General features: G+C 44.0%; 1 protein-coding gene and 1 long non-coding RNA gene across 13 annotated transcripts in view; both read left to right on the forward strand.

Moving 5' to 3' along the window:
• The window catches only part of GPR161 (G protein-coupled receptor 161), a gene marked incomplete at its 5' end in the record, with an annotated part of 64,228 nt that overhangs the window by 9,635 nt on the left and 28,120 nt on the right, over positions 1–26,473 (forward strand). For 3 of the 12 annotated variants that reach the window (XM_082437972.1, XM_082437978.1, XM_082437974.1), the window contains one exon: positions 97–220. The exons of 1 other annotated variant lie outside the window; for it this stretch is intronic. In XM_082437972.1, the coding sequence (XP_082294098.1) occupies positions 97–220 (124 nt within the window). 8 more of the 12 variants (XM_082437976.1, XM_082437977.1, XM_082437982.1 and 5 more) reach the window with 8 other exon arrangements.
• LOC309649628 lies at positions 14,387–26,441 on the forward strand. Its single transcript, XR_014257222.1, has 2 exons — positions 14,387–22,902; positions 23,200–26,441. It is a non-coding gene; the product is annotated as an uncharacterized lncRNA (long non-coding RNA).

Below are 26,473 nucleotides of genomic sequence, written 5' to 3' on the forward strand. Positions count from 1 at the left end.
CAGGAAAGGCAATGCCAGGAGGAGTCCACGGCGAGATTGGAGGAGGAGAACGGGACTGTGCGGAGCCTACGGGAAGAATCCGAAAGTATAAGTGTGATGGAGAGACAAATGTTAAAGGGGACGTCCGAACGGCTGGAACTGGGACGGAGGAACGGGATCGGGGAAGGCCCGAGGAGGGACCACAAAGGTTTACGGGAGAGAAGTGGTGCGAGCCGAGAGGGTAGGGGCGAGACAAAGAGCCGCAGCTGAGGCCGATCGTGGGAAGAAATGGAAAAGTGGCCGGGAGGGAGGGCAGACGCGAAGGAAGGGGCGTGAGGGATGGGAAGCGGCGGCGCCCGGGCGGGGAAGAGAGGCGGCGCGCGGGGCTCGGGTGGGGCGGTGCGGGGCGCGGGGGGACTGGGGTGGCCAGCGGGCGGAGGGGCCGGGACGGCGGAGGAGGGGCGGGCGGCGCGGGCGGAGGAGGGGCGCGAACGCCGCAAAGTTACTTGGCCTGCGCCCGGGCAGGGTCCGCGTGCTAGTGGCGGGGCGGCGGGAGGAGCGAAGCGGGGCTCGGCGGGGTGAAACCCGAAACCTCCGGTCCCCAAGCGCGGCCGGGAGGAAGGAAGCGGCGGCGGCGGCCGAGGCCGGGAGGCGGCCAGGCGCGGCCCTGAGCTGCCGCGGCGTCGGCTCCCGGGTGAGCACCGGCGGGGGCGGGCGGGGAGGGGGGCGCTGGCAGGGTTGGAGCGTGGCCGAGTTCATTGTGCCGGGCGGGAGGGCGCGAGGGCGCAGGCCCGGCGGGGTCTCTGCGCCCCCTTCCCCCACGCCTCCCCGCCCCCACGGCGCATTGCTTCTCTGCGCGCCCCCTTGGAGGTATGGGACTGTCCTCCCGGGCGCACTCCGCCTTGCTTCGGGGAGCCGGGGCTCTTTGTGGGAAGATCTTGGGGGCGCGCCCCTCCCCTGCGGCCAGGGGCTTCTGAGAGGCCCTTCCCACTAGCCCGCCCCCCTTTTCCGGCGCCGCCCGAAGCCCCATTCTGAGACCCCCGGAAAGGGAAGACCTCCGTGCGGGCCCGCGACCCGGCTGATAGGGGTCGTGCCCCCTCAGCCCGAGGGGCTTTACGCCCCGCTCCGGGACAGGTGTGTGGGGCAAAGCGGCCTCGACCCTCAGCTGAAATCCGTGAGGACCAGGTGAGCTACATCGTCTCTGTCGGGGCTCAGGGCGCTGTCTCTCGAGCAGGGCGGAAGATGAGCCCAGAAGTCGCTCGGCCCACCTTGGCGCCGCCGGGTAGGCGTCTCTGTTCCTCAGGTCTTGAGATTCGGTTAGCTTTGGGGGCACTTGGCCCGCCTTCTGGGCCAGAGCTTAACTGCTGTGCAACCTTTTGACAGAGGCTTGTGGGATGAGAATTGTCTGTTGGTTAACTGGGATGCTCTGGGGCGCTTCAGAAGGGTCTGGTCTCCAGTAACCACACAGTGGTGTGTTGGCATCACTTTATCTCTCATCTTTGAGACTATTTTTGTTTTTTATTGTACCTTTCGTCTGTTTTGCAAAGTGCTTTCTAGAGCAGGTCATTTGATCCTCCTGCCTGTGAAGGTGGTGTGGTTTTGGAGGGAAAGGACTTCAGCTCCTTGATGTATCCAATTGAGATAATGATAACACCAGGCGAGGGAGGGGGGCTGGGGGGTGGTGGTGGAATGGGCATCACCGTGCCCCCTCCCCGTCCAGCCAGCGCAGATTCCGCCTAGCCTCTTCTTCCCCAGTGACCTGGACCTGGAAATGAGCTTCGGAGAGCTCCTGCGTCGGGAAATACTAGGTGGCTTTCCCTCATAATCCCTCTTACTCCGGCCACCGAGACAGGTTAGGAAAGGCCTTTCCCAGGCCCCCAAAGCAGAGAGAGGAGGTGGGAGGTACCTCAGATCGTACAGACAGGGGTTCTTCATCCAGCTCTCTTTTACTGGGATCCAACCACCCATTTCAGTCACTTCTTCCACAGTGCCCCTCTTTTCCTGTCTTAGTCTACACTCATTTTATACTTCGAAGATGCTTCCAAGCACTTTTATATACACTTTAAAATCTCTTCACGTAAGAGCCCTGTGAAATGGCGTTAGCTGGTTTCACAGGTGAGGAAACTGAGACTCAAGAGAGAAGTGCTCTGCTCAGCAAGGAAGGAGCCCAGACTGAACTCAGGTCTTTTGACTTGGCAGTGCTTTTCACGTGGGCTCCATCACACAGGTGGCTCCTGGAGCTCAGGATGTTCTTTTGCCCTACGGCTCCAGCGCCGTGACGGGAAGAATAGAAACTTTTCCCAAGGAGGCCTGCTTGGCATTTAGAAACTCAGTCCAAGCCTCAGGTAGTCAAATCATGCTCTTTGTGTCGCAGCCCTGTGCAGCGGGGGTCAGAAAGGAGGCCTGGCCGCGTGATCAGAGGGGCGGCGTTCGTTGTTTGGGTTCTGTGGAGGACGGAATGGGCTGAGCTGGAACTGATCGAAACGTCAGCCAAAGGAGGTACAGTTCTGTGATGTAAACTCTGCTGCTGGGGCCCGTCAGGAAGCCTGCGTGCAGGAGGAGGGCTGTGCGGGGGTGCTGTGTGTAGAGCATGCCTTCCCATAAAGAGACAGGAGCAGGTGGGACAAGGTTCCAGCACCCTGCTTGATCTGAATCTGGGGGGAAGCTGCAAACTTTCATGGAAGAGAGCTTCATGTTTGTGAAGTTGGCAACTAATTCAAAACATTTTTCGAAATGTGCCAGGTAACCAAATTACGTGTTCGGGCTGGTTGTGACCTGCAGACTGCCAGCTTGCAGCCTTAGGAAGTACTTGCTGTCCTGAGATGCAATAACGCATGACTGGAGGGGAGAAGTGGTGTCTTCTTGCTGTTTTTCTTGGAGAGCAAAAAACATCACCCAAGTTGGAGATAGCGCTCTGTGCTACCTGGAGTTTGGAGGAAGGATTGACCTGAGGACTCAGTACTTCATTCGTTCAGCCAGCACTAATCTCACCTGTGCTTCTAGTCCTACACCAAGAGAGTGCTCACACTAGCTGCTATCCGTTTCGCTGGCCAGTTCATGCGCACGGCAGGGCAGAGGATGGCATTCATGGCAGATACGTTCAGGGAACGATGGGAGCATAAAGGAAGGAGTTTTCAGTGTGGCCAGAGGTAAAACCTGGAGGTGCATTTGATTTGGGTTTGGGTTTGATTTAAACTCAAGTAACAGGTAAGACCACACCGTATTAAGAGCACAGTCTGAAGTCAGCTAGCCTGCACCCAGCCCTGCCACTTACAAACCTGTGACCTTGGATAAATAATGGAAAGCATGCCAGGAATGTAGTAATGTTTCAAAAGTATAGTTACTATAAAAGATTTTTAAAATATAAAAATATATAGGAAAATAAAGTTCCCTCTACCTCACCTCAACTCCCTCTCTCCATCTGAAAGGTAACCACTGTACATGTATTATTTTCTAGGTCTTTTTCAATGCAGAAATAAATGCTCACCACGTCTGGAAATACAGGTGAATATGAATACATAATATATAGTTTATTGATATTATATTGTAAAACATGATAAAAATATTATTTGCATTTCCAATTTTAGGACCAACCTTAGTATATTGGATATACCTTTAAAAATACATAAACGGGGATCATATATAATTATATGCTCTGTGATTTACTTTTTTGATTTAACAGTAAGACTTGGATGTCTTCCAATATCAATATCATAGATACACGTCATTCTTTTTAATGGCTACATAGTATTTCATAGTACAGATTCACTGTAACTCATTTAAACATTCTCGTACTGAGGGACTTTTAGATTGTTTCCAACTTCATCTATTATAAACAATTCTATAGTGAACATCCTTGTACATAAGTCTCTGTGTACTTGTAGAGTATTTCTGGATAAAAGTTACTCTTAGAAGTGGAGTTGGTGGGTCAAAGGGAATGTATATTTTAAACATTTATTTAAGCAGAATTCCCTTTGTGTATTGGGATCTGGAGACTGTGCAGAAAAAGGGATTGAATTTGTTTAATTACTTACTTTACTTGTTTACAAGTAAACAAGGTTTACTTGTTTGGAGATAGGTAGTATGCATAAAGAATGACATTCAAAGGCTATAGAAGGTAACACCTCCCTCCTACCCTAGCCCTCTGTTTCCCTTTTTGGGTACAACTAATGTTGCCAGTTTTTGTGTGTTCTTCTAGAGACAGTCCATGAATCTATAGGCCAATTAAATGTATCTTCTGTTTTCTTCCTCTAAAAAAATAAATATGGTAGTATGCTAAATACCCCATTCTGCTTATGGAATTAAAAAAATTTAACCTATATCTTGGAGACCATTCAACATCAAAGTTATGTGCACTTTAAGTGCTGATAGATTCTTCTAGGTCTACCCTTAAAACAACAACAACAAAAAAAGCTTAGTGGATTTACACTCCCTCAAACTGCCCAACAATTCCTTTAACAATTTTTCCATTGAATTGTTGGTGATTTCATCAATTTTTGAGGCTTTTTCTAAATTTTGGATTTTAATCCTTTTCTTGTTAATAAATCAAATATCTTGCCTTTTTTGTCTTCCCAGCTTTGCTTATTGTACCTTTGATTGTGCAGCAAGTGTTTAATTTTTATGTGGTTAAATCTATAAGACTTTTCTCTATGGCTTCAAGTTTTCTGTTTTATTTAGGAAGTCCTCTCCTATCTCAAAATTAAATTTTCCTAAATTTTCTCGTTCCTCTCCATTCCTACTTTGCTTTTTTCATCTAAAAATATTTAAAATTATATCTTTTACTTTTCTTCAGTTTCCCTCCTTTCTGACACTGGGGAGGTCAAGGTTTGAATTTGCTGGTGAGCCTCTTTAGCCAGTGTAGCATGTTTATTTCCTTCCATTTTTATAGTGACTTTTTTCACCAAGTCTTAAGGATGAGCTCTTCTCCAGGTGGGAGAATAGAGAGAGAAAGGGCATTCTGGACAATGGAACCATTGTCAGGTACAAAGTCATGGAATTGGAGGACAGCAGTGCATACTTGGAGAACTGTGATTTATTCAGTATAGCTGCAGTGGAGAGTCCTGTAAATGAATAGATTCTGCAGATGCCAAAGAATGATATGGCATGACCAGGTTTGTGTAGGGGATGATCAGTCTTGTAGCAGTGGGGAGGACAAATTGGAGTGAGGGTGAGATCAAAGACAAGAAGATGAGATAGAAACATCTGATTGTCATTCAGGGGAAAGGTGGTGAGGCTCTGAGCTGGGGTAATGGCAGTGAGGACGAAGTTTTGAGTTAGGATTTAGTGGTGCACTAGATGTCTGTGATAGGGAATGGAACCAACCAACATTTATTGCTTTACATACATTATCTCATTGAATCCTAGCAATTCTGTATGATAATCCAAAGCTCAGGTGTGTCCATTACTGTACCCAAGGTCACACAGAAAGTGTCATTCATAGCCTTAGCCCCATCAGGATTATCTGACAAGAGTGGTCTAGGATGTCCTAGGTTCTGTCTTGAGTGATTTGGGTGGGTGGTGATTTTTTTTCTAGGGTAGAGAAAAACATGAAGAATAGTATATTGAGATGATAGAAGCAGAGATGATGAATTCCATTTTGCACATGTTATATCTGAGGTGCCTGGGTGTGACATATGGGGGAAAACATCTACTAGGTGGGTGGATATGAATCTGGAGCCCCCAAGAGTTGTCTAGGCTATAGATGGAGATTTTGGAGTCATCATTGTTTCGGTGAGTACGGAGAGGGAGCACACAGAGAGATGAGGTATCAAATAGGACTCTTCTGCACGTGGTAGAAAATCCAGTTCAAATTGGCGTAAGCAAAAAGGAAAGTTATTGGCTCTTATCACTATAAAGCTCAAGAGTGTATTGGGCTTCAGGCATGGGTTCAGGGTTCAAATGATTCATCAGGACTTGTTTTCTTACCTCCCCTTGTCTCATGCTCTCCTCTCGTGATGGCTAGGCGAAGCTGCAGGTTCAGATCCAATGGAGGGGGGAAGCTGTCTTTCTCCCAGTTATCCCAGCAACGGTCCTGTTACGTCTCATAAACTGATTTGGTCAGAGGGACTTGGAATGTGCTCTTGGCCAGGTGTCGATGGTGTGTCACATCCATGAAGGCACATGAACTCAGAGGAGGAAAAGGATGACTCTTCAGAGGAAACTCAGGGGCAACTGCAGAGCAAGGGGAAGAGAAGGAAGGGAAGTAAACAGTTAATTTCCTCTGCAGATGAGAAAGGAAGAAGTAGTGCCCCAGATGGCATCTTGGGAAACAGTAACACTTAGAGGACAGGATGATTCCAGGTAGATGTAAGGCTGGTAGGGAACAAAGCGGGGAGAGGCAGGAGGAAGCCGGGTCAGGGGAGCCAAGGGAAGAGGGAGTCTCAGGAAAAGAGGAAAGTTGTCAAAGGTGTCAGATGCTGGAGAGACCCCAAGGAAGGACCCGCTGGATTCGGCTAGGAGGTCATTGGTGACCTTGCCCTCAGCAAAGGTAGTCATTTATTTTAGACTTGACTGGGACTACTTTCTAGAGGGTTCATATCCCTACATGTATTCTGCATTCCCCACCCAGGCCTGGGGATGGCCAGGTAAGGGCAGAGGTGTCGTGATGGCAGTCAGGAAACTGCGGTTTGTCAGTAATTAGGTGTATGACTCTGTGTAACTCACTTCACCTCTTTGGACCTTCAAGTTTCATCATCTGTAAAATAACACAATTAGAATGAGTTACTTCTAAGGCCTCGTTTAGCTCTCAAATGTTGGGGATTAATGAACTTGATCCCCTCTCACCATCTCTATTACCACAGCCCTGGTCCAAGCCTTCATCTCTCACCTGGGCTGTAGCAGCAGCCTCCTGATTGGTGTCTCTGTCTCCGTCTCCATGCTTGATCCCCGCAGTTCCTTCTTCACCCAGGAGCAGAGTAACCCTTCTAAAACGTGAGTCAGATGCATCACTCCGGGGGCCTCCGATCCCACGTGGAGTCTAACCCACCCTCCTCACCACGGCCCACAGCACCCTGCATAATCCAGCCCCTCACCGTCTCCACGTCTGCCATTCTCCTCTTCCCTCACTCCTCTCCAGCTTCATTGCTATTCCCTGGACATGCCGAACTCATTCTGGCTCAGGGCCTTTGCGAGGGCTCTTCGCCTGGCCTGAAATTCCCTTGCATCGTTTTTGGCCTCAAATGTCAGCTCCTTGGAGAGACTTTGCTGACTCCTCACTCCCAGCCCACCCACCCATTCCCCCCACCTCTTTACCCTGTTTTACTTATCTTCATAGCAACCACCACTCTCTGGAATTATTTTACCTATTTAGTGTCTATTTTTTTAGATTTTAATTTATTTTATCAAATTCTTTCTTTCTTTTCGTATTTTTTCCAGATTGATTGAGATACAATTGACATACAGCACTGTACAAGTTCAAGGTGTACAGCATCATGATTTGACTTACACGCGTCATGAAATAATTATCACAGTAAGTTTAGTGAACATCCACCATCTCCTATGATTCAAAATAAAGAAATAGAAAAAAATGTTTTTCTTTGCGATGAGAACTCTTAGGACTTTCAACAATTTTCATATGGCTGTGTTAATTATATTTATTATGTTGGACATTACATCCCTAGTATTAATCTTACAACCACAAGTTTCTACTATTTATTATTTATTTGTTTGCTGTCCGTGTCGCCTGCACGCTGAACGTAAGCTGCAGGAGAGGAGAGATTTTGGCGTCTTGTTCAGTGCTGTGTCCCAGCTGCAAAGTGGAGCTTGGGACCAAATAGGTATTCATTAAACATTTTTTGGGGGTAGCTGAGTGAGGAATGAGAAGGGGGAAGTTAAGAGTGTCCAGGAACGAGTGGCAATGTGTTAAGGGAGGGAGGGGACATCCCCTGTTCTTCAGGGCTGTATATGATGGCATCTGTCTCAGACACGGTCATCAGAAAAAAAATGTATTGAGAAGGAATACCACTTTAAGCCCATTTAAAAATATTATTCTCAATTTTAGCAATATGAGCTTAATTAGTTTGCTGGGCTCTATGAGGATAATGAGTAAAACAGATAATTAAGGGTAAAACCAATTAGCATAGTAATCATTGTTTATCTTGTGATAGAAGTAATCGTCTCAGCATAGCTTCTGTCTCTTCTTGTCTCCTTGGAGCATCTATGTGAATTTGTTTATGGAGGGAGTTGTTTTATTCTTCTTGATCTGTTTATTAAGGATAAATAGTAAAACATGGAATGAACCCAATTACTCCTATAGAACAGGATTTCTCAACCTCAGCACCACTGACACAGTGGGCTGCGTAATTCTTTGCTGGGGGTGAGCGGGAGGCTGCCCTGTGCATTATGGGACATTTAGCAGCATCCTTGGCCTTAGATGCCAGTAGCGTCCCCTGAGATGTGACAACCAAAGATGTCTCCAGAAACTGCCAGATGTCCCTTGAGGTGGGAGTGGGGGCAATAACCACTGATGGAGGATATTGGGGTAGTGACTGAGTCTGATTGTTATCTAGAGTCTTCTGATTGGACATTTTCAGACCCTCCCAGCCATCCTGATTCCCTCTCTAGGTTTAAAAAATGAGATTTGCTCTTTCAGGGTAGGGGCTGTGGGCATGGAAGGTCAGTTCCCCTCATCGCAGATGGAGGTAAATTGAAATTGCACGTTTCTCAGTCAGCTGGTCACGTTTCTCAGTCAGCGAGCACCTGCCTTACTGGTTACCGAGCAGCACAGTTCTGAGCTCAGCGCTTTGCTGCGGTGACGGAGCGCTCAGGCCCCGAGCCCCCGAGTGGAGTCAGAGATGCTTCCATTTTGCAGTCTCTTGCAATGCAGCTTTCTCTCCTCTGTTTTATCCACTTAAGTGGTCAAATGAAACCTCCTTGGTTTTAATTAAAATTTGAAGGGGAAAAGAGAATTGAGTTTTCTTTCCATGTCTTAAATAACTTTCTTAAACAGTTTTTGAGTTTATCTCCCGACAGCCACTCCACTAGCTGCTTTCACATGTGTTACTTCATGTATTCCCCTTGATAATTATATGAAATAGGTTCATTCCACTCTCTTGATCCTCTCGGAGAAATTGAGGCTCAGGGAGGTTAGGACATACACAGTCACATGAAATTCAAACCTAGGCTAGGTTCAGTCCAGATTCCGAAAAACATGTTCTTTCTATTGACTATCAGATCAAAGTAGATATTAATGAGTAGGAGGAATATAAAATATTTATTTTCTCCCACATGCAAAGTGCTGTTGGGAATTCAAAGGGGAAACTGAGGAAGAATTTATAATCCATCTGCAGGGGAAAGCATCCTCACCTAAAATAAAAACTTGTGCTAAGACATGCGTGACTGAAAAGATAATATAAAAGAAGAACTAGATGTAAGGTGTGGTCAGGGTCATTGTGGGGATGGAATGTTCCAGAAAGGCTTCTTGAGACTTTTGCTCTTAAGGTAGATGTAAGGACCTGCAGCCAGATGTTATTCATATAAGTGTCAACAACGGGGTAGGTTGCCTGGGCTTATGATAGTGGTCTCCAAACTCTGCCAGGCTATGTGGGTCCACCTGCCCTTTCAGTATCACTTCACTTGGAGAAAAGAAAGTGCTTAATTACAGAAAGCTGCTGTGAATCAATAACAATGTAAAAAATGAATTCAAATTTTATTGACCACTACAGCATATATAGACATTTGAAGAATAATAGTTCACATATGTGTGAGACATCATTTATTTGGTCTACAAACAGTAACTGCCAACTGGAGTTTGGGAATGCCTGACTTAGAGGTTGTGTGATAGGATAGTTTATAGAGGAAATAAAAATAAGAGGGAAGCAAGGTAGCTGAGAAATAGTAATACTCTACCTTGTTATGCAAGCCTGTGCAAATATCTTCTGCAAATATAGCTATAGTCTCTCCAAAATTCATATTTTTTAGACTTAGCCTTTTGGAAAATTCTAATGTCAGTCCTTCAGTATATAACATATTTGTCTGCACTTACATATCTGTCTTTCTGGTGGTATAAAATCCAATAGGACTCGACAATCTTGCTTTTAAATTCGCAGTTTTCCTCTTACCACTTAAAAAAATATTAAAGTTAAATGGAGAGCTCTGAGCTGTTTCAAGGGTCGTTGTTTTCCTGGAAAATGCCACAGTTACTCACTTGAGCCATATAAATACAGTTAGCATGTCACTTATCTGCCAGAGTGCTGAGAAGTAGAAAATCAACCCTTCCCAAAGGTGCAGGAGGAGATGACATCTGTATGACAGAAGCCATACCTGGAGAACTTTGCACTGAAGCCCCCCCTCAGGATATCAGCCCCTACTTTACATAGACCTTTCCTTAGCTTGGCAAGGAAAACTACAGAGTAAACAGAGTAAATATACTCTGTATAGGGAAAAGGACCACCAAAGGTTGAAACAAGTTGCAGAGAGAGTTTCAAAAAGAAACAATATGCAAGGCACACTTGGTACAATAGGAAATAATGTTACCCTTATCCAACTTGAGGGAATCGCTGTGTTTCAAATCATGTAATAAAGTCTCACAGTGATAACCCACCAGCTGAGTGGGAAGCTGAACAGTCTTCTCTAAGATTTTAAATGAAAGCAATTACATTAGCACTGATCTGTAAGGTCAAAATTTCATTTATCTTGGCATTTAATGACCTTGAGTCATGAAAATCGTTATGTTTTGTATACTTTGTTTTAAAATATAGGGAAATGTATGATGGATATTCATGAATTTTGCCTAAAGGCTTGAAACAAAAAGTTTTGATGTTTTAAGGTGATAAAGCCCCACCAGTTCATAAAACTCACCTATCCAGAATGAGGCATTTCGAAGGATTAGCTTGGGTTTTACTGCAGTTTTGGAGGGGAAGTTGTTACTGGAGGCCCTCTCTTTTTCTTTTTTTTTTTTTAATTGAAGTGTAGTTGATTTATAATATTGTGTTAGTTTCAGATATACAGCAAAGTGATTCAGTTATACATATATCAATATATGTATATTCAAATTCTTTTCCATTATAGGTTATTACAAGATATTGAATATAGTTCCCTATGCTATACAGTAAATCCTTGCTGTTTATTTTATATATAGTGGTGTGTATTTGTTAATCCCATACTCCTAATTTATCCCTCCCCTCCTCTTTCCCCTTTGGTAACCATAAGTTTGTTTTCTATATCTGTGAGTCTGTTCTATAAATAAGTTCATTTGTATTATTTTTTTTAGATTCCACATGTAAGTGATATCATATAATAGTTGTCTTTTTCTGTCTGGCTTCGCTCAGTATGATCATCTCTAGGTCCATCTGTGTTGCTGCAAATGGCAATGTTTCATTCTTTTTTTATGGAGGCCCTCTCTTTCTAATGATTAGAATCTTTGATTGTATATAGAGTTATCATGGAAAAGGGTGAACAAGTTAGGGTTATGGGGTTGTTTGCACCTTAGGGTCAAGGGGAATGCAGCAGGGGTAGATGGGAGAAGGGGATGGGTGGATAAATCGAGACCCTATAGCACCAATCCGTACCAGCAATTTTTTTTTTGCACCATAATAATTATGCACAGCACGGTTTGCCTTCCTCAGCATCTCTTCTCACCTTTGACCTAAGTGTCAAGTTAGGATAGCTTTCACAGCATGTAAAGGAAACCCTACTCCAAGGACTTAACCAGTAAGGGGTTGACTAGCCGTGGCTGGGCACAGTGGCTTTACAGCTCAGTAGGTGATTTGGGCTACTTTAGTCTTTCTGCTCTGCGTTGCATGCGACACCCAGCCACATGGTCAAAAGATGGCTGCTTCACCTTCAAGCACTGGGTTTGAGTTCTAGTCAGGAGAAAGGGAGAGAGAAAAGGGCAGAAGCCACAGCTTGAGTCTGTGTCTTTTTGTCAGGAAATGGATAGCTTTCCACCACCTTGTAGGCTTCCGTTGACTGGAACTGGATCTAATGGCCACCCAAGCTCTGTGCAAGTGAGTTTATTTTTGTAGGTGCATTTGATGTCCCGCATCAAGTCAGGGTTCTGTTGACAGGGGAAAGGGGAGAATGGATATTGACTGGATAATGAATAGTTTAATAGTTTATTAGTTTAATAGTTTGCTACATCTGCAAGAATAATTCTCTGAAGGCAAGAAATGCCTAGTGTGCCAAGATGTTCAGTGTCCCATTTTTTATACATATATTCACTTATTTATCGCAAATATTGGGCACCTACTGTTTGCCAGGCACTGTTCTAAATGCTGACCCCAAAATTTACAGGCCCAAAATTTCTCAATTTCAGGGAGCCTACAGTCCGGTGAAAGGGAAAGACATTAACAAGATAAATAAGTACACACATATGCACTAAAGAGAAAAAGTAAAAAAGGGAATGGGTCCATGAAGTATGGGGTATGAAATGTTAGGTAGTGTGAACTGGGAAGGCTTTGCTGAAAAGGTGATATAAATTAAGGCCTAAAGGAAATGAGAGAGAAACCTACAAAGATATGTGAGGTAAAGCCGTTCTAGGCATAGGAAACAGCAAGTGCAAAGGCCCTGAGGTAGACACATGCTTGATGCGTTTGAGAAATAGTGAGGAGGCCAGTGTCATCGGAATGGCAGTAAAAAGGTAATTTTTATTATAAGTTGGACCAGTAATGGAGAGCCAGATCATGTAGGAAGCTGCAGGGCTTATTCTGAGTGACATGAGAATCCTTTTGGGGTTTGAGTGAAGCAGTGACTTGTTCATGTGTTTTGACCTCTGTTTTAACCAGCTCACTCTGGTCGATGCGTTGAGGAGGCGGGCAATGGCAGACGCAGGTAGACTAGTGAGAAAGCTATTCTAATAACCCAGAGAAGACATAATGTAGCCTGGACCACAGTGATGGTAGCAGAGATAGTAAGACATAGTTGAATTCTAGACACATTTCAAAAGCAGAGCCAGTAGATTTGCTAATGGACCAGATAGGGGATGTGAGAGCAAGTGAGGAGTCAGGACTGACTCCAAAGTGAGGGTCTGAGCAACTGGAAGGATGGGGGTACCGTAACACGAGATGAAGAGATATGGGAAGAGCAGGTTTGAGAGGCAAAGGACTTGAAGTCTGGTTTTGGACACGTTAGGCTTGTGGTGCCCATGCCATCCAAGTAGAGATGTTGAGTAGCCAGTTGGGAGCTCCAGGGAATGGCACTGGCTTCTCTGCCTGAGCACGGCCTCCTAACCAGACCCTTGGTCCAGTTGCCCCATGAATCACCACAGCCACTTCTGGCATCAGCGCCAGGTAGACTTAGAACAGCCTAGGGCAGGTCTGACCCGGTCCAACCCAGCTTTGCCTTTGGGATTTGCTGGGATCCCAGTTCCAGGCAGGCTGGCCATGGGCCAGTGTCTTTGGAGGTGGAGGCTTTTCTGAGCCTGCCCTGGGAAAGCTGGCGTTTCTGCTCTTCTCCCACCCAGGGGAGTAGAGTGGTCCAGGCTGGGTATCCAGTGGCTGGCAAAGGAAAGATAGCTGCCTCGCGTGCAGCTGGGAAAGCTATTTCTGTAGTGAGATCCTGCCCGACCCTCAGGCTGCTAAGGCCTCCCCAGAGAGCTGTGGTCAGCCCACCACTGCTTTCTTTCCCTTTCCCTAAAGAGCTTTTCTGTTGGGGCTTAAGACTCTCCCCTGAGTGAGCTGTCTTCATCATGACTTCAGCCGGTATTTTGTGGGTTTTCTGGGAGGCCGAAGGGGCCCCTCCCCATCGGTGTTCACCGGGAAACACAAGGGCAGTGATGGCCGCTTTCAGTGTCGCTGGGGGAGACCTGGGAGAGAGGCCAGTGGCCCTTTGAAAAAAAGTCAACAGACAGCCCATGGCTCAGTCCAGCTTGGCTTAGTACTGAGTGTTCCTCACATTCTACGACAAAAACTGCACCAGAGGAGTTTGATGAGCAGAAAGTTGAGTTTTGCTTTACCATGTCATGTGGGGACAGTGCAGCGCAATGAATCATTTTACTCAGTGGGTTTACCTTGGAAGTCACTGCCGGACTAGTCCCTAGTGAGGGATAATCCAGGGCGGACGCAGCCTGTGTTTCCTCATCCGACGCAGGAAAAGGTTACTCTACGTGCCGTCTGAGGTTCTTCTCTTCTTCATCAGCGGGTGAGATGCCGTGAAGTCAGATGACTGCCCTCATTTCATGACTCTCCAAACCCTGTGGGGAGAGAAGGTACCCTGGTATATTTTTCCAACTTTTTTTTAATTGCTGTAAAATATACCTAACATAAAATTTACCACCTGAGCCATTTTTAAGCGCACAGTTCAGTGGTATTAATACACTTAAATGGTGCAGTCATTACCACCGTGCATCTCCAGAATTCTTTTCACCTTGCAAAACTAAACCCATTAAACAGCTCCCCATGTACCCCTCCCACCAGGCCCTGGCAACCACCATTCAACTTTCCATCTCTATGATTTTGACTACTTGTAAGTACCTCATATAAGTAGAATCATACAGTATTTGTCTTTTTGTGGCTGGCTTATTTCACTTTCACATAATATCCTCAAAGTTCATCCATGTTGTAGCATATGTCAGAATTTCCTTCCTTTTTAAGGCTGAATAATATTATTTTATGTGGATATACCATAGTTTGCTTATCAGTTCATCAGTCAATGCACCCTTGGGTGGCTTTCATGTTTTAGCTACTGTGAATAATGCCACTATGAACATGGTGTACAAATAGCTCTTTGAGATTTTGCTGTCAATTATTTTGGGTATATAACCGGAAGCGGAATTGCTGGATCATATGATAGTTTTATGTTTAATTTTTTGAGAAACTACTGTTTTCCACAATGGCTGTACTACTTTACATTCCCACCAAGGGTACCAGTTTCTCCATATCTTCACCAACACTTATTATTTTCTGGGTTTTGGTTTTTGTTTTGGACAGTAGCCATCCTAATGAGTGTGAGGTGGTATCTCATTGTAGTTTTGATTTACTTTTTCCTAATCATCATTGATGTTGGGCATCTTTTCATGTGCTTATTGGCCATTTGTATATCTTTTTTGGATGTAAGTTTTTTGTTGTTGTTGTTGTTGAATTTTAGGAGTTCTCAATATATTCTGAACACTAATTTCTAGTCATATATATGATTTGCAAATATTTCCTCTCAATCTGTGGGTTGCTTTTCTACTCTGTTCATGGTATCTTTTGATGCACAAATTTTAAAAATTTTCATGAAGTGCAGTTTGTCAGTTTTTTCTTTTGTGCCTGTGCCTTTGGTGTCATATCCAAGAAATCATTGCCAAATCCAATGTTCTGACTTGTTATATTTTTTGTATTGCTTTAAAACCTCACCGCCTGCACACACTTAATTATTTCTTTCTCTCTTCAATCAAGTTATTAGACCAATAGATCAGTAACACATTTTAGACTTCGTAAATCTTTATTCACTCATTCCACAAACAGGGAGAGTATTCCAACTAGAGAATAGGCAGAAGCCAGAGCAAATTGGAAATGGAAGCACGTAAGCACAGCTGACTGGAGTGGAACGTACATGAAGGGGTTGGTGGGTGAGAAGTCTGGAATTTAGATGAGGCCACACCATGTCGAGTCTTATCTGCTGTGGTGAGTAGATGGATTGAAGGTAGTCTCACAGTCATAGGACCAAGTTGGAGAGCTACTACCTAATGCTCTGTTGAAGTGGGCACTTAACCTTTCTGAGCCTCAGTTTCCCCATTTTATTCATTTAACAAACACTTACGTGGTACCAAGCTCTATTCTAAGCACTGTACAAATATTAACTCATTGATTTTGTCCACCAACCCTATGAGGTACTTACTCCTGAGCAAGGAGTATTATCTCCATTTGACAGAGTGGGGAGCTGATGCCCAGAGAGGTTAGGTAACATGTCAAGGTCACAGAGGCAAGTAAGTAGTGGAGCTGGGATTTGAACCCACGCTCTCTAGTTCCAGAGTTCATGCTCTTAACCATATGTTGTATTGCTTCTCTGAAACAGGGAGAAGAGTAATTCCTTCCTCTAAAAGTTATTCAGAAGACGAAGTGAAACAATGTATGTAAAATTACATTGTATGTTGCACACTGTTTTGCCAATACTGATTATCATTAGTTAATAATAATTAAACAACACTTTGGAAGTGGGTAAGATTCTCAAGGACATAGGGAGAAAGGGATGGATCAGGGACTGAGCCTTGGGAAATGTTTTTGCTGAGGAGCAAGAGCTTGGTTTTGGAAAGACATTTGACAGAGTCATGGCTGACGCCCTTGTGGACAGGGTCATGGTCAGTGAAGAGCCCCAGCCTCCAGACTTTCCGTCCCTGCTGAAGGAAGTTATGGAGGTTGGTAATGTTGATAATGTACATACAGAGGGGACCAAAGCCAGGTCTCTCCCACTGGCAAACCAAGAATTCAGACAAGGACCATAAGGCCACTGGGGTTCTGATTCTAGCTTCTTTTCCATCTTCTGGTGCATGTTCCCAAATAGACCAGGGCTTGGACCTGCTTTACAGGTGAAGTGAAAGGTTTCAAACCAGGAAATTACTAGGTTTGCTTTTGTCCTTGTGGGGACAAGAGCAAAGCACTGTACGTTGTAACAGACCCTGGACTGGCTGAGTGGGCACATCCCTCTGAGGTTGCAGAGGCTGAGTCACTGCACCCACCATCTTTCATGTGTGTGCCAGAGAAGGATGGAGGGAATGCAGGGAAGGAGACCGGGGATTCTGTGATCTCTTTCCGGCTCTCAACGACTTGTGTGGTCTGGTGTGTGGGTGGGATGGGGGATAGGGTTTCACTGTCTCCCTCAGTTACCTTAGTGCAAATCAAATGGTTATTTGAACCTTCCTCCCAACTCCACCCCCTCAACTGCTCCAGCTGGTGATTGATGTGTATAAAATGCTTTGAGGTGCTGAGATGAAGAGCCCCTGAGAATATGGCCAACATAGCATCACAGTGACCTCAGCTGAACTTATTTGAAGTGGTGTTTTAGGAACATTCCCTCACCTGGAGGGCTGTTTATTTGAACATCTTACGTACCTACCTGTTGGCATGTGATTTCTGTAGAAGAGGGCATCTGGTGGTCCCAGCTTTTAGGCTGTTCAGCTTCTCATAAAAATGGGAGGCCACAGAGGAGGAAGTGAGCCACTACCCTGATTGGGTATATTTAAGGATATCAGAAGAGAACCTTACACTAAAAGAAATGATTTGCTCTGGAGAAGACTTTTGAAGAGGTCAGGTATGTCTTGTCATGTCCAGCGCCCTTGTTAGGTGCCAAGAGTCCTGCGTCCTCTGACCAGCATGGTCTCCCAACACAGACCCAAGCCTGGGCCTGCTGTCTGTGGACTCTCAGGCTGCCCCTTTGATGGCCCCATTTGTAATGGGCATTGTGCGGGTGAGTGAGGCCTCCTTTTCCTTGTAGCGGCTTATTGACTGGGTGTCACGGACCTCCTGATCCCCAAGAGACTACATATACTCTGGGGGGGTGAAAAGCTTCTCTATGCTTCCATGTGAAGAAACTCCACCATACTAGGGTCCGTGGTTCCATGGCGTGGTCCGTGGCAAGAAGAAAAGGATAAGGAGGTCTCGAGCAGGAGGCTGAGGTAGGCAGAGCTGTGCCTGAGGAGTCGACCTAATCCTGAGAAAGGGAAGGTTCCTGGTACCAGTGTCCAAAGAGGGGGGTCTTGACGTGTTATATGCAGATCATGGTGTATCAGAGTATCAGTCAGGATTCTTTAAGTTGCAAGTGACAGAAACCCTGCCAAATTAGCATAAGTGAAGGAGAAAATTCACCGGCTCATATAAGGGAGGAGAACAAGAAAATTCAGAATCACACATTATTTCATCAGCATTTGTGAGTGGATTCATTGCATGTTCTCCCTGCCCCCTTCTTTTTCTCTCTTGCTCTCTTTCTCTCTTTCCCTCTCTCTCTCATTCTCTCACCTTTATTTGCCTTGTAAGCACTTTCCATGTAGTGTCCAAGATGGCCAGCTGCTGCAGCCCCAAGCTCGTGGTATCAGCCTACCAACCCCATGGTAGGCTAGTCTGTCCTCCAGCTGTTCCAGCCAAAGTCCTGGGTCATGTGACCATGGCCTACGAATACGGGAAGGGTCCTTTCCCAAAGTAAAATCAGGGTGAACGCTTCAAATAGAAGCCATAATATGAAGTGAAAGCTCACTGCGTGCCAGATGCTGTTCTAGGCACTTGGTACAAATAAACACACTGTTCTTTTTTACAGGAGCTGGGCTTCAAACCCAGGCAGACTTCAGAGTTTATACACTTAACCAGCATGCCACACAACCTCTGACAAGTATAGGGTAACAGCAATATAAGCAGGAAAAAAGTCTACTATAGGTCAATGAAAATCAGAGTTCTAGGTAAAAATATGAGGTAGGACTAGAACATATCCACATTTATACAGTTAAATAAGGGAAAGTGAGGGCATCCACCTTTATATTGTAGTAATTCTGTTTTTGCAAAGCAAGGCATTTCTAGAATTATTTCTTGGGAATTAGCATGCAGGCCAGTTTATAAAACACAATAGATACCTGTCTCAATATTCTATAGTGTTGCCTTGTTTGTTAACCCCAAATGATATTGATCACTCCCTCGAGTGACAGGATTTGGCTTTGAATGACTTGAAGCTGTTGACAGTAGTCTAATCCGGCAGACATGTCACCGTCTGTGGGAATATTCAAGAGAACTGAAGGCAATTCCCAAAGAGGACTGACTGATACTTGGAGCCATGACAGTGAAGACAAGGACACGCACATCCAGCCTTCCCTAGTGACCTGACTGAGAGGGCTGGCTCTCTTTCCCAGGAATAATTTCCGATACATTTATTCAAACCTCAGTCATGTTCCAGTGGTGTAAAGTGATTTATTTGGTCATGGCAGGACGTGGAGAGTGTGGGAGTCTGAAACACCTTCGTCTCTGGCAGCAGCACTGGCCAGGAGAGTGGTAATGTGAGTCACACTTGAATTTGCTTCCATTCAATGGGCCCTGGGTAAGCTGGCCGCCTACCAGGAAGCCTTCCCTGGCTGGGACATTCCACATCCTCTCTCTTGTTAAAGTACACCCCTGGGGAATTTGCTGGGGCTTGTGCCTTTCCCTCTCCAGGCCTCCTGGCAGAGGCTGGGGCTTTGGATTTCCCTGGGTGGTCAGCTCTTTGACCACGTTCCCCCCCGCCTCCTGGAGAGGGTTGTAGCCGAGGACCTCAAAGATAGCACCCAGCCCTGGGCTCTCTGATTCTGCCGTTCACTGGTGTCCCTGCTAATAGGGCCACTAGAGAGCCACCAGGTCAAGTAATACTTTATTCCTAACACCACCCCCCCGCCCCCGCGTCTTTTGGATTGAAAGTTTTGCATCCTATTTTTATTCTTTTAGTGGCTACCTTTATAACGTTAACACTCATATTCAGCTTAACAATGACCAAGTTCTGAAGGCTAGTCATTCATCAACAAATAATTATTGAGTTACCTACTATGTGCCAGGCACTTGTCCAGGTGCTGGGAAAACAGCCATAACCAAGTCTGCCCTGAGTACAAACTAACTTGGAATATTTTTGCTCCAGTCATACCTCTAAGAGCTTCCATTTTGCTTAGTGTTTTCATTTCATCTTGTTTTCAAAGCTCCCAAGTTAGCTATTTTTATAAAATTTGTTGTCGATGTTTAACTTTTAAAATTTAATTTTTTGCAGTTCTGATTTTAGATTCATCCATATGTTTACCATTTTCTTTTCCTTATTTCTGGATTCAGTTTCCTTCATGAATTGTATCTTTAAGGGGATCATTCGATAAGGAGTGATTAGTAAACATTCAGTCTCTGCTTGCCTCAAAAGTATATTGTGCCCTCTCTTGAATGGTATTATAGAACTTTAAGGCAAGAGTTCTTTTCCTTAGCACTTCCAAGAGATTATTCCACTGTGTTCCGGCCTCTATTTTCTGTTTTTTTCAAAAGACGTGTCTGCTGTTTATCTAATTGTTACTTCTTTATAGGAAAATTTGTTTTTACCATTTTCTCTTTATCTTGGTGTTTGTCATTTTTCGTTGTGATGCACCTTGGTATAGACTTTTTCTGACTTATCCTTAGAACTTGATATGCTCTTTCGTTCTAAGGACTCACGTGTTTCTTTAATTCTAGAAAATGTTCAATTATACCTCTGAATAATGCATCAACCTTAATGTAGGCAGTGTAGGTCCACCCTAATGTAAGTTGGATGCTTTTGACTCAAGTAACAGACACCTGATTGAAAATAGCTTTAAAAATAATTTTTACAAATGTATTACTTTGCATAACCAGAAGCCAGGATGAAGGTGACTTCCGGATTTGTTGATTCAGCAGCTCAGGGATCCAGGCTTTCTTCTTTGCCATGCTCAGCATGTGGGCCTAGCATCTCTAATGACCCCAAGGGGGCTGCCACAGCTCTGTGCTCTCTTGGCCATTAGGAAAAGAGTTTTCTTCTAGTGCCTTTGTGAGGTCAAAGCAGCTTTTCCCAGAAATCCACTGACTTCTCCTCCTGACTAATATGCCAGAATCGCAAGGAGAAAGACAACTCGATGATTTGTTTAGCCCACTCAAGACTCTGAGAACCAGGGATCTGATCAACCTTCTCTGAGTCACTGGAGGAGGATTGGACACCAAAACAAAGTCAGAGGTCTGCCAGTAAGGGAAAAAAACCTGATACTGGTTGCTGGGTAGGCACCCAACAGTATCTGCTACCCTTTCTCTCTAATCTCTCCTGATGCCCCTTCTTTTGAACATATGTCGAATCTTCTTAACCTGCTCTTCATGTATCTTGACTTTTATTTCATATTTTCATTTTCTTAATCTTTTTTTGCTGCATTCTGGGTAACTTCCTCAGAGCTGTTTTCCAGTTCACCATCTTTGTCTTTAGCTAAATCTGCTGTTCTGCATACCCATTGAGTTTTACATTTTGTTAGCTAAAATTTTAATTTCTAGAATTTCTATTTGGTTCTTTTTCACAATTGCTTATTATTTTTTTCATGATGTCTTATTCTTTCATTATGGTTTCTACCTCTTTTCCTTTTAAAGCTTTTAATTGTATTTATATTATGGTCTCTTTTATATTTTTCTATTAATTCAAGTTCTGGGCATGTTAATTCTCCTGGTTTCTGTTTTGTGGATTCTCCCTCATGGCAAATGCTGTGCACTCACTTTCATTAAATGTTTGTTTTGTGAGTGTGGAAGTTCACTACAGAGCCACTTTGTGTTTACTTTGGCCAGCGTTAATTTTTGCATGAATTTATTAGCTTGGATTTCTGCACCACGCAGAATTTATAAGCTTGGTACCCTCATCAGCATGGCACGTCTCAATGTTTGATTTCTCATGGAAAAAAAACTTCAGTGCTCCACCCAGAGCTTCAGGTAAATGACTGTTTTTGCCACTTCCCTTTGCCAGTAAGAGGAGTTTTTCTGATTCTTTTTCATGGAGGAGGCAGCCCTTCGAGAACCCACTCTTTAGGCAGGATATTGGTTCCAGTTCTCTGCCTTGTGGAACCCAAAGTCATCCTCCCACATAAAAAAACTCAGCCCTAGGGGTCTTGAACTAGGTCTAATACCCTTTTGGCCACAGTTGTGAGATTACAACTCTGCCTTTGAGTTTTCTCTCCGTTTCTGTTACCTATGGATTTCCCTTTCTTTTTTCAAGGTTGGCTTTTTTTTTTTTTTTTAAATTTTGGGTCATATTTAACTCAGCATTTCTGTGAATTTGGAGTAGGAAAGATGTTCCCATCAGCTGAGTTCACCATGTTCCCAGAAATGATCCCCATAATAAGTGAGAAACACTGTGCTTTGCTTGGGTAAAGTAATTATACCTTATAAAGTACTTCCTGTTCACTGTCTCATTTGCCTTTTTTTCTTTATTTAAAAATTTTTTCTTTTATTTGTGTTTATTTTATTGATGTATAATTGCTGTACAATATTATATATGTTACAGGTGTACAAAATCGTGATTCATGGTTTTAAAGGTTGTACTCCATTTATAGTTATTATAAAATATTGGCTATATTCCCCGTGTTGTACAATATATCCTTGTAGCTAATTTTATACCTAATAGTTTGTGCCTCTTAATTCCTTAGCCCTGTATTGCCCTGCTCCTCCCCTATCCCCATGGTAACCACTAGTTCTCTATATCTGAGTTGGCTTCTTTTTCATTATATTCATTAATTTGTTTTAATTTTTAGATTCCACATATAAGTGATAACATACAGTATCTGTCTTTCTCTGACTTATTTCACTTAGTGTAATAGACTCCAAGTCCATCTATGTTGTTGCACATGGCAAAAAGTAGGTTTTTTTTTTTACATTCTTTTTTTTATTGTGGTAAAAGTCACATAATATAAAACATACTGTTTTAACCATATTTAACTGTACTGTGTTTTTATGAAAGGCATGGTTCACCCTCACTCCCAGGGAGCAAACAGTCCAGTGGGGGTAAAGAGGAGCATACTGGTGATTACAAGACATATTAGGGGAACACTATGCTTTGCTTGGGAAAAGTAATTATACCTTATAAAGTACTTTCTGTTCATTCTCTCATTTGCCTTCTATATTATATTTTTAATTTCTTAATTTTTCTGACTGCATTCTGGGAAATTTCCTTGAACCTGTTTTTATATTTATATTTGAAGAGTGAGTTCATACTGATACCTGCAGTAACCAAGCTAACACCCCAGGGTTCATCCTCACCTTTCTCTATTCTATGATTCGTATCTCCTTTCTCCCGTGATTAGAAATGTGTTTCCCAACATAAGCATGTATACTCAGTTGCTGTACACTCAAAAGAATTGTAAACTTAAAACACCATTAACAACATCTAACCTACTAAGTGAACTTAGTTGTTCTCTTGTCTTTACAATATGTATCATTAAGAGTTTACAGTCAAAATATCATATTTAAAAGCTACTTGATTTAATTCTTTTCTCTGTATGATTATGTTATCAATCTAATATATAGTTAGGCTTATTTTTTTTCAGTTTGCAATCAATTTTTTTTTAAAATTTATTTATTTATGGCTGTGTTGGGTCTTCGTTTCTGTGCGAGGGCTTTCTCTAGTTGCGGGAAGCGGGGGCCACTCTTCATCGCGGTGCGTGGGCCTCTCACTATCGCGGCCTCTGTTGTTGTGGAGCATAGGCTCCAGACGTGCAGGCTTAGTGGTTGTGGCTCACGGACCCAGCCGCTCCGCGGCATGTGGGATCTTCCCAGACCAGGGCTCGAACCCGTGTCCCCTGCATTGGCAGGCAGATTCTCAACCACTGCGCCACCTGGGAAGCCCAACAATCAATTTTATATCTACTTTTTGCATCCATTTTTTTTTTAAAGATATTCTTTTTTGTTTGTTTGTTTGTTTGTTTTTGGCAGTGTTGGGTCTTCGTTTCTGTGCGAGGGCTTTCTCCAGTTGCGGCAAGCGGGGGCCTCTCACTATCGCGGCCTCTCTTGTTGCGGAGCACAGGCTCCAAACGCACAGGCTCAGCAGCTGTGGCTCACGGGCCCGGTCGCTCCGCGGCATGTGGGATCCTCCCAGACCAGGGCTCGAACCCGTGTCCCCTGCATTGGCAGGCAGACTCTCAACCACTGCGCCACCAGGGAAACCCCATCCATTTTTATTTAACTTTTTTAGTATGTAAAATATTTACTTGGTTCAAAAGGCAAAACTGTAAAAACATACTGAGAGAAGTCCACTTCCATCTGTATCTTTGTTTCTGGTTATCTTTCCTATTTTTCTTTTTGTATAAGTAAGCATATATATATGTATATTTTATGGGCAAATGTATTTTTATTTCCCCCTTTTTCTAACATCTTTTCTTTTTATAACAACTGCTGCCTCAGTGAATAAAATAACCGTGGGCATCTGTTACTTAATATTACGAACTTATGTCTTCAGGATAAATATCTAGAAATGGAATTGCTGGATCAAAGGCTCTGTGCCTGTGTAGCTTGGTTAGGTATTGCCAAATCCCCCTCCCTAGGGCTGTTACATTTTGCGTTCCCATGTGGAGTGTTGGAGAATGCCTGCTTCCTCACAGCCACACCGGCAGTGAGTGTTGCCAAGCTTTTGAATCTTTAGTGGCATGAAAGGAAAGAAATGGTACCTCAGTGTAGTTTTAAAGTGCATTCCTCTTATTTTGAAGAAATGGGGCATCTTTTCATGTGTTTAAGTACAATTGGTATATCTTTTTCTGTGTACTCTTTTTTTTCTAGTTTTATTGAGATATAATTGACACATAACATTGTATGATTTCAGATGTACAACATGATGATTTGACTTACGTGTATATTGCAAAAAGATTACCACTATAAATTTAGTTAACATCTGTCATCTCATATAGTTACAATTTTTAAAAATGTCTTTTACTCACTTTTCTATCTTTTTCTCTCTCTTTATTTTTAAGTTAGAATGATTAGTCCTTCTGTGATATAAGTTTTAAATATTTTCTCCCATTTTGTCATTTGTCTAACGACTCAGAATTTGTTTTCTTTACCACACTGTTATCACTTAGGCAGTTAAGTATAACATGCTTATGTAGGACTTTATTTTGAGACACCAGTTAATAATTTACTTATAAGAGTGAACAAAATTCAGAACTCAAAAAATAAAAGCAAAACCCAGAAATAAGCTTACAAAGACACAGACATAGAAGGCATAATTCTAAAGTATATTTACTGCACAAAGCTAGAGTACCTAACGTATTGCATAACTGAATCAAAATTCAGAATATTTTAGCAGCCTGGAAATACGGGCCAAAAGGCACAAAGTAAAATTTAGTAGATATAACGTTTTGTATTTAGGCTTAAAAACACTAATGCCATAAATTTAAGCCTGGGGACACCTGCCTTCACAGAAACTCAAATGTGTATAAACTTTGGGTTTTAATTGACCACACATTTATGTAAGTCCAGCAGGGTAATATGGTTGCCAAAAGAAAATGCACTCCTAGAGTGAATAGTATCAGAAGATTATTCTGATCATGGAGAAAATTGCCCCTTTATGTACTTACTAGACCATGTCCAGAACGGTACGTTCAGTTTTGGGGTCCACAAATCAAAAGGGTCGTTGACATCCGTGAGCAAGTCCAAAGCAGGGAGTCTGAGTTAGTAAAGAGTCTAGAAGTCACATCGGGAACCTGGGGGTTTTAATCTGGAGAAAAGAAAGCAAGTAATCTGTGAAGTATTTGAAGGCTGTCAAGGGGAGGAGGGATTAGAATTATTTGATGTTACTCAAGCTCGCAGCATCTGTGGTTGTGACCTACGAGTGCGCCTGTTGGTAAAGGGAGACTTTCTAACTGGCCTTTAGGGCTGCTGGAAAGAGGAAGAACTGCCTTCCTCACCTGCCAGCTCCCTGTGGCCAAAGGTGTCTGGACCAGAGGTGCCAGGTCAGGCGGGCGCTGTAGGGAAGGCTCTGCTGCTGTGTGTAGGCGGTCTAGACACCAAGGTTCTTGCTTTCTGGCTCGGGGGAAGCAATCTTTCCTTCCTTTCCGGTGTATTCTCTTTTCTGGGAACAAGAGTGATCTGTGGGATTTTTTTGGCTGATTCAAGTAGATGAAAATTTTGGAGAAACATTCGTCTGTAGGATTGAATGTTAAAATGTGTCAACCTTGAGTTTTCACCAAGATCCGGAGCCAGCGTCCCAAGAGCAGGGACTGCCCCTTGTTGAGAGCGGTGTTTGTGGGCACAGACCTCAAACTTTGCCTCCTCTTACCCATTTATCATTAGTGTCGGCTCCTTGCCCTCCCTCACCGTGGCTGATGAGAGCAATAGTGACGTCTCAGTATGAACTGTACTTGTTTAAACCCTGCTTAGGGATCTCAGAATGATTCCTATGATAATCTTATTGTCCAACTTTAATGGGCACATGAATCACCTGGGGACGGCATTAGCGTGCAGGTTCTGATTCAGCAGTTCAGAGGCGGGCATGAGAGTCTGCGTCTCTAGTAAGCAAGCGCCGGGGGATACTGACGCTGCCGAATCAGGGTCCCCCCTGCATTGCAGGAGTCAAAAGCAGCAGTCCGCCTGGACCAGGTGGACTGAATCAGAATCACCTGCCCTGTGGTTGTCTAAAATGCAGACTCCTAGGCTGTCCCTCTGTTCTCTGGGACCAGACGTCTCTAGGGATGGAGCCCAAGAATCAGCTCTTTGAGCTGGTACTGCAGGTGATTCTTAGGTACATTACAGGTTTTGAACCACTGGTCCTGGGGAGAATGGATAGGGTGGTTTAGACTCGGGGGGGCGGGAGTGGACTTCCCTGGTGGCACAGTGGTTAAGAATCCGCCTGCCAATGCACGGGACACGGGTTCGAGCCCTGGTCTGGGAAGATCCCACATGCCGCGGAGCAACTAAGCCCGTGCGCCACAACTACTGAACCTGCGCTCTGGAGCCCGTGAGCCACAACTACTGAGCCCATGTACCACAACTACTGAAGCCCGTGCACCTAGAGCCCGTGCTCCGCAACAAGAGAGGCCCCCACACGCAGCAACGAAGACCCAACGCAGCCAAAAGTTAAATAAATAAATAGATTGGGGGAACGCATCGTTCACAGGGACACAGTG

Source organism: Balaenoptera physalus, assembly GCF_965194825.1.
Source record: "Balaenoptera physalus genome assembly, chromosome: 1".
In the NCBI taxonomy this organism is placed as follows: Eukaryota; Metazoa; Chordata; class Mammalia; order Artiodactyla; family Balaenopteridae; genus Balaenoptera; species Balaenoptera physalus.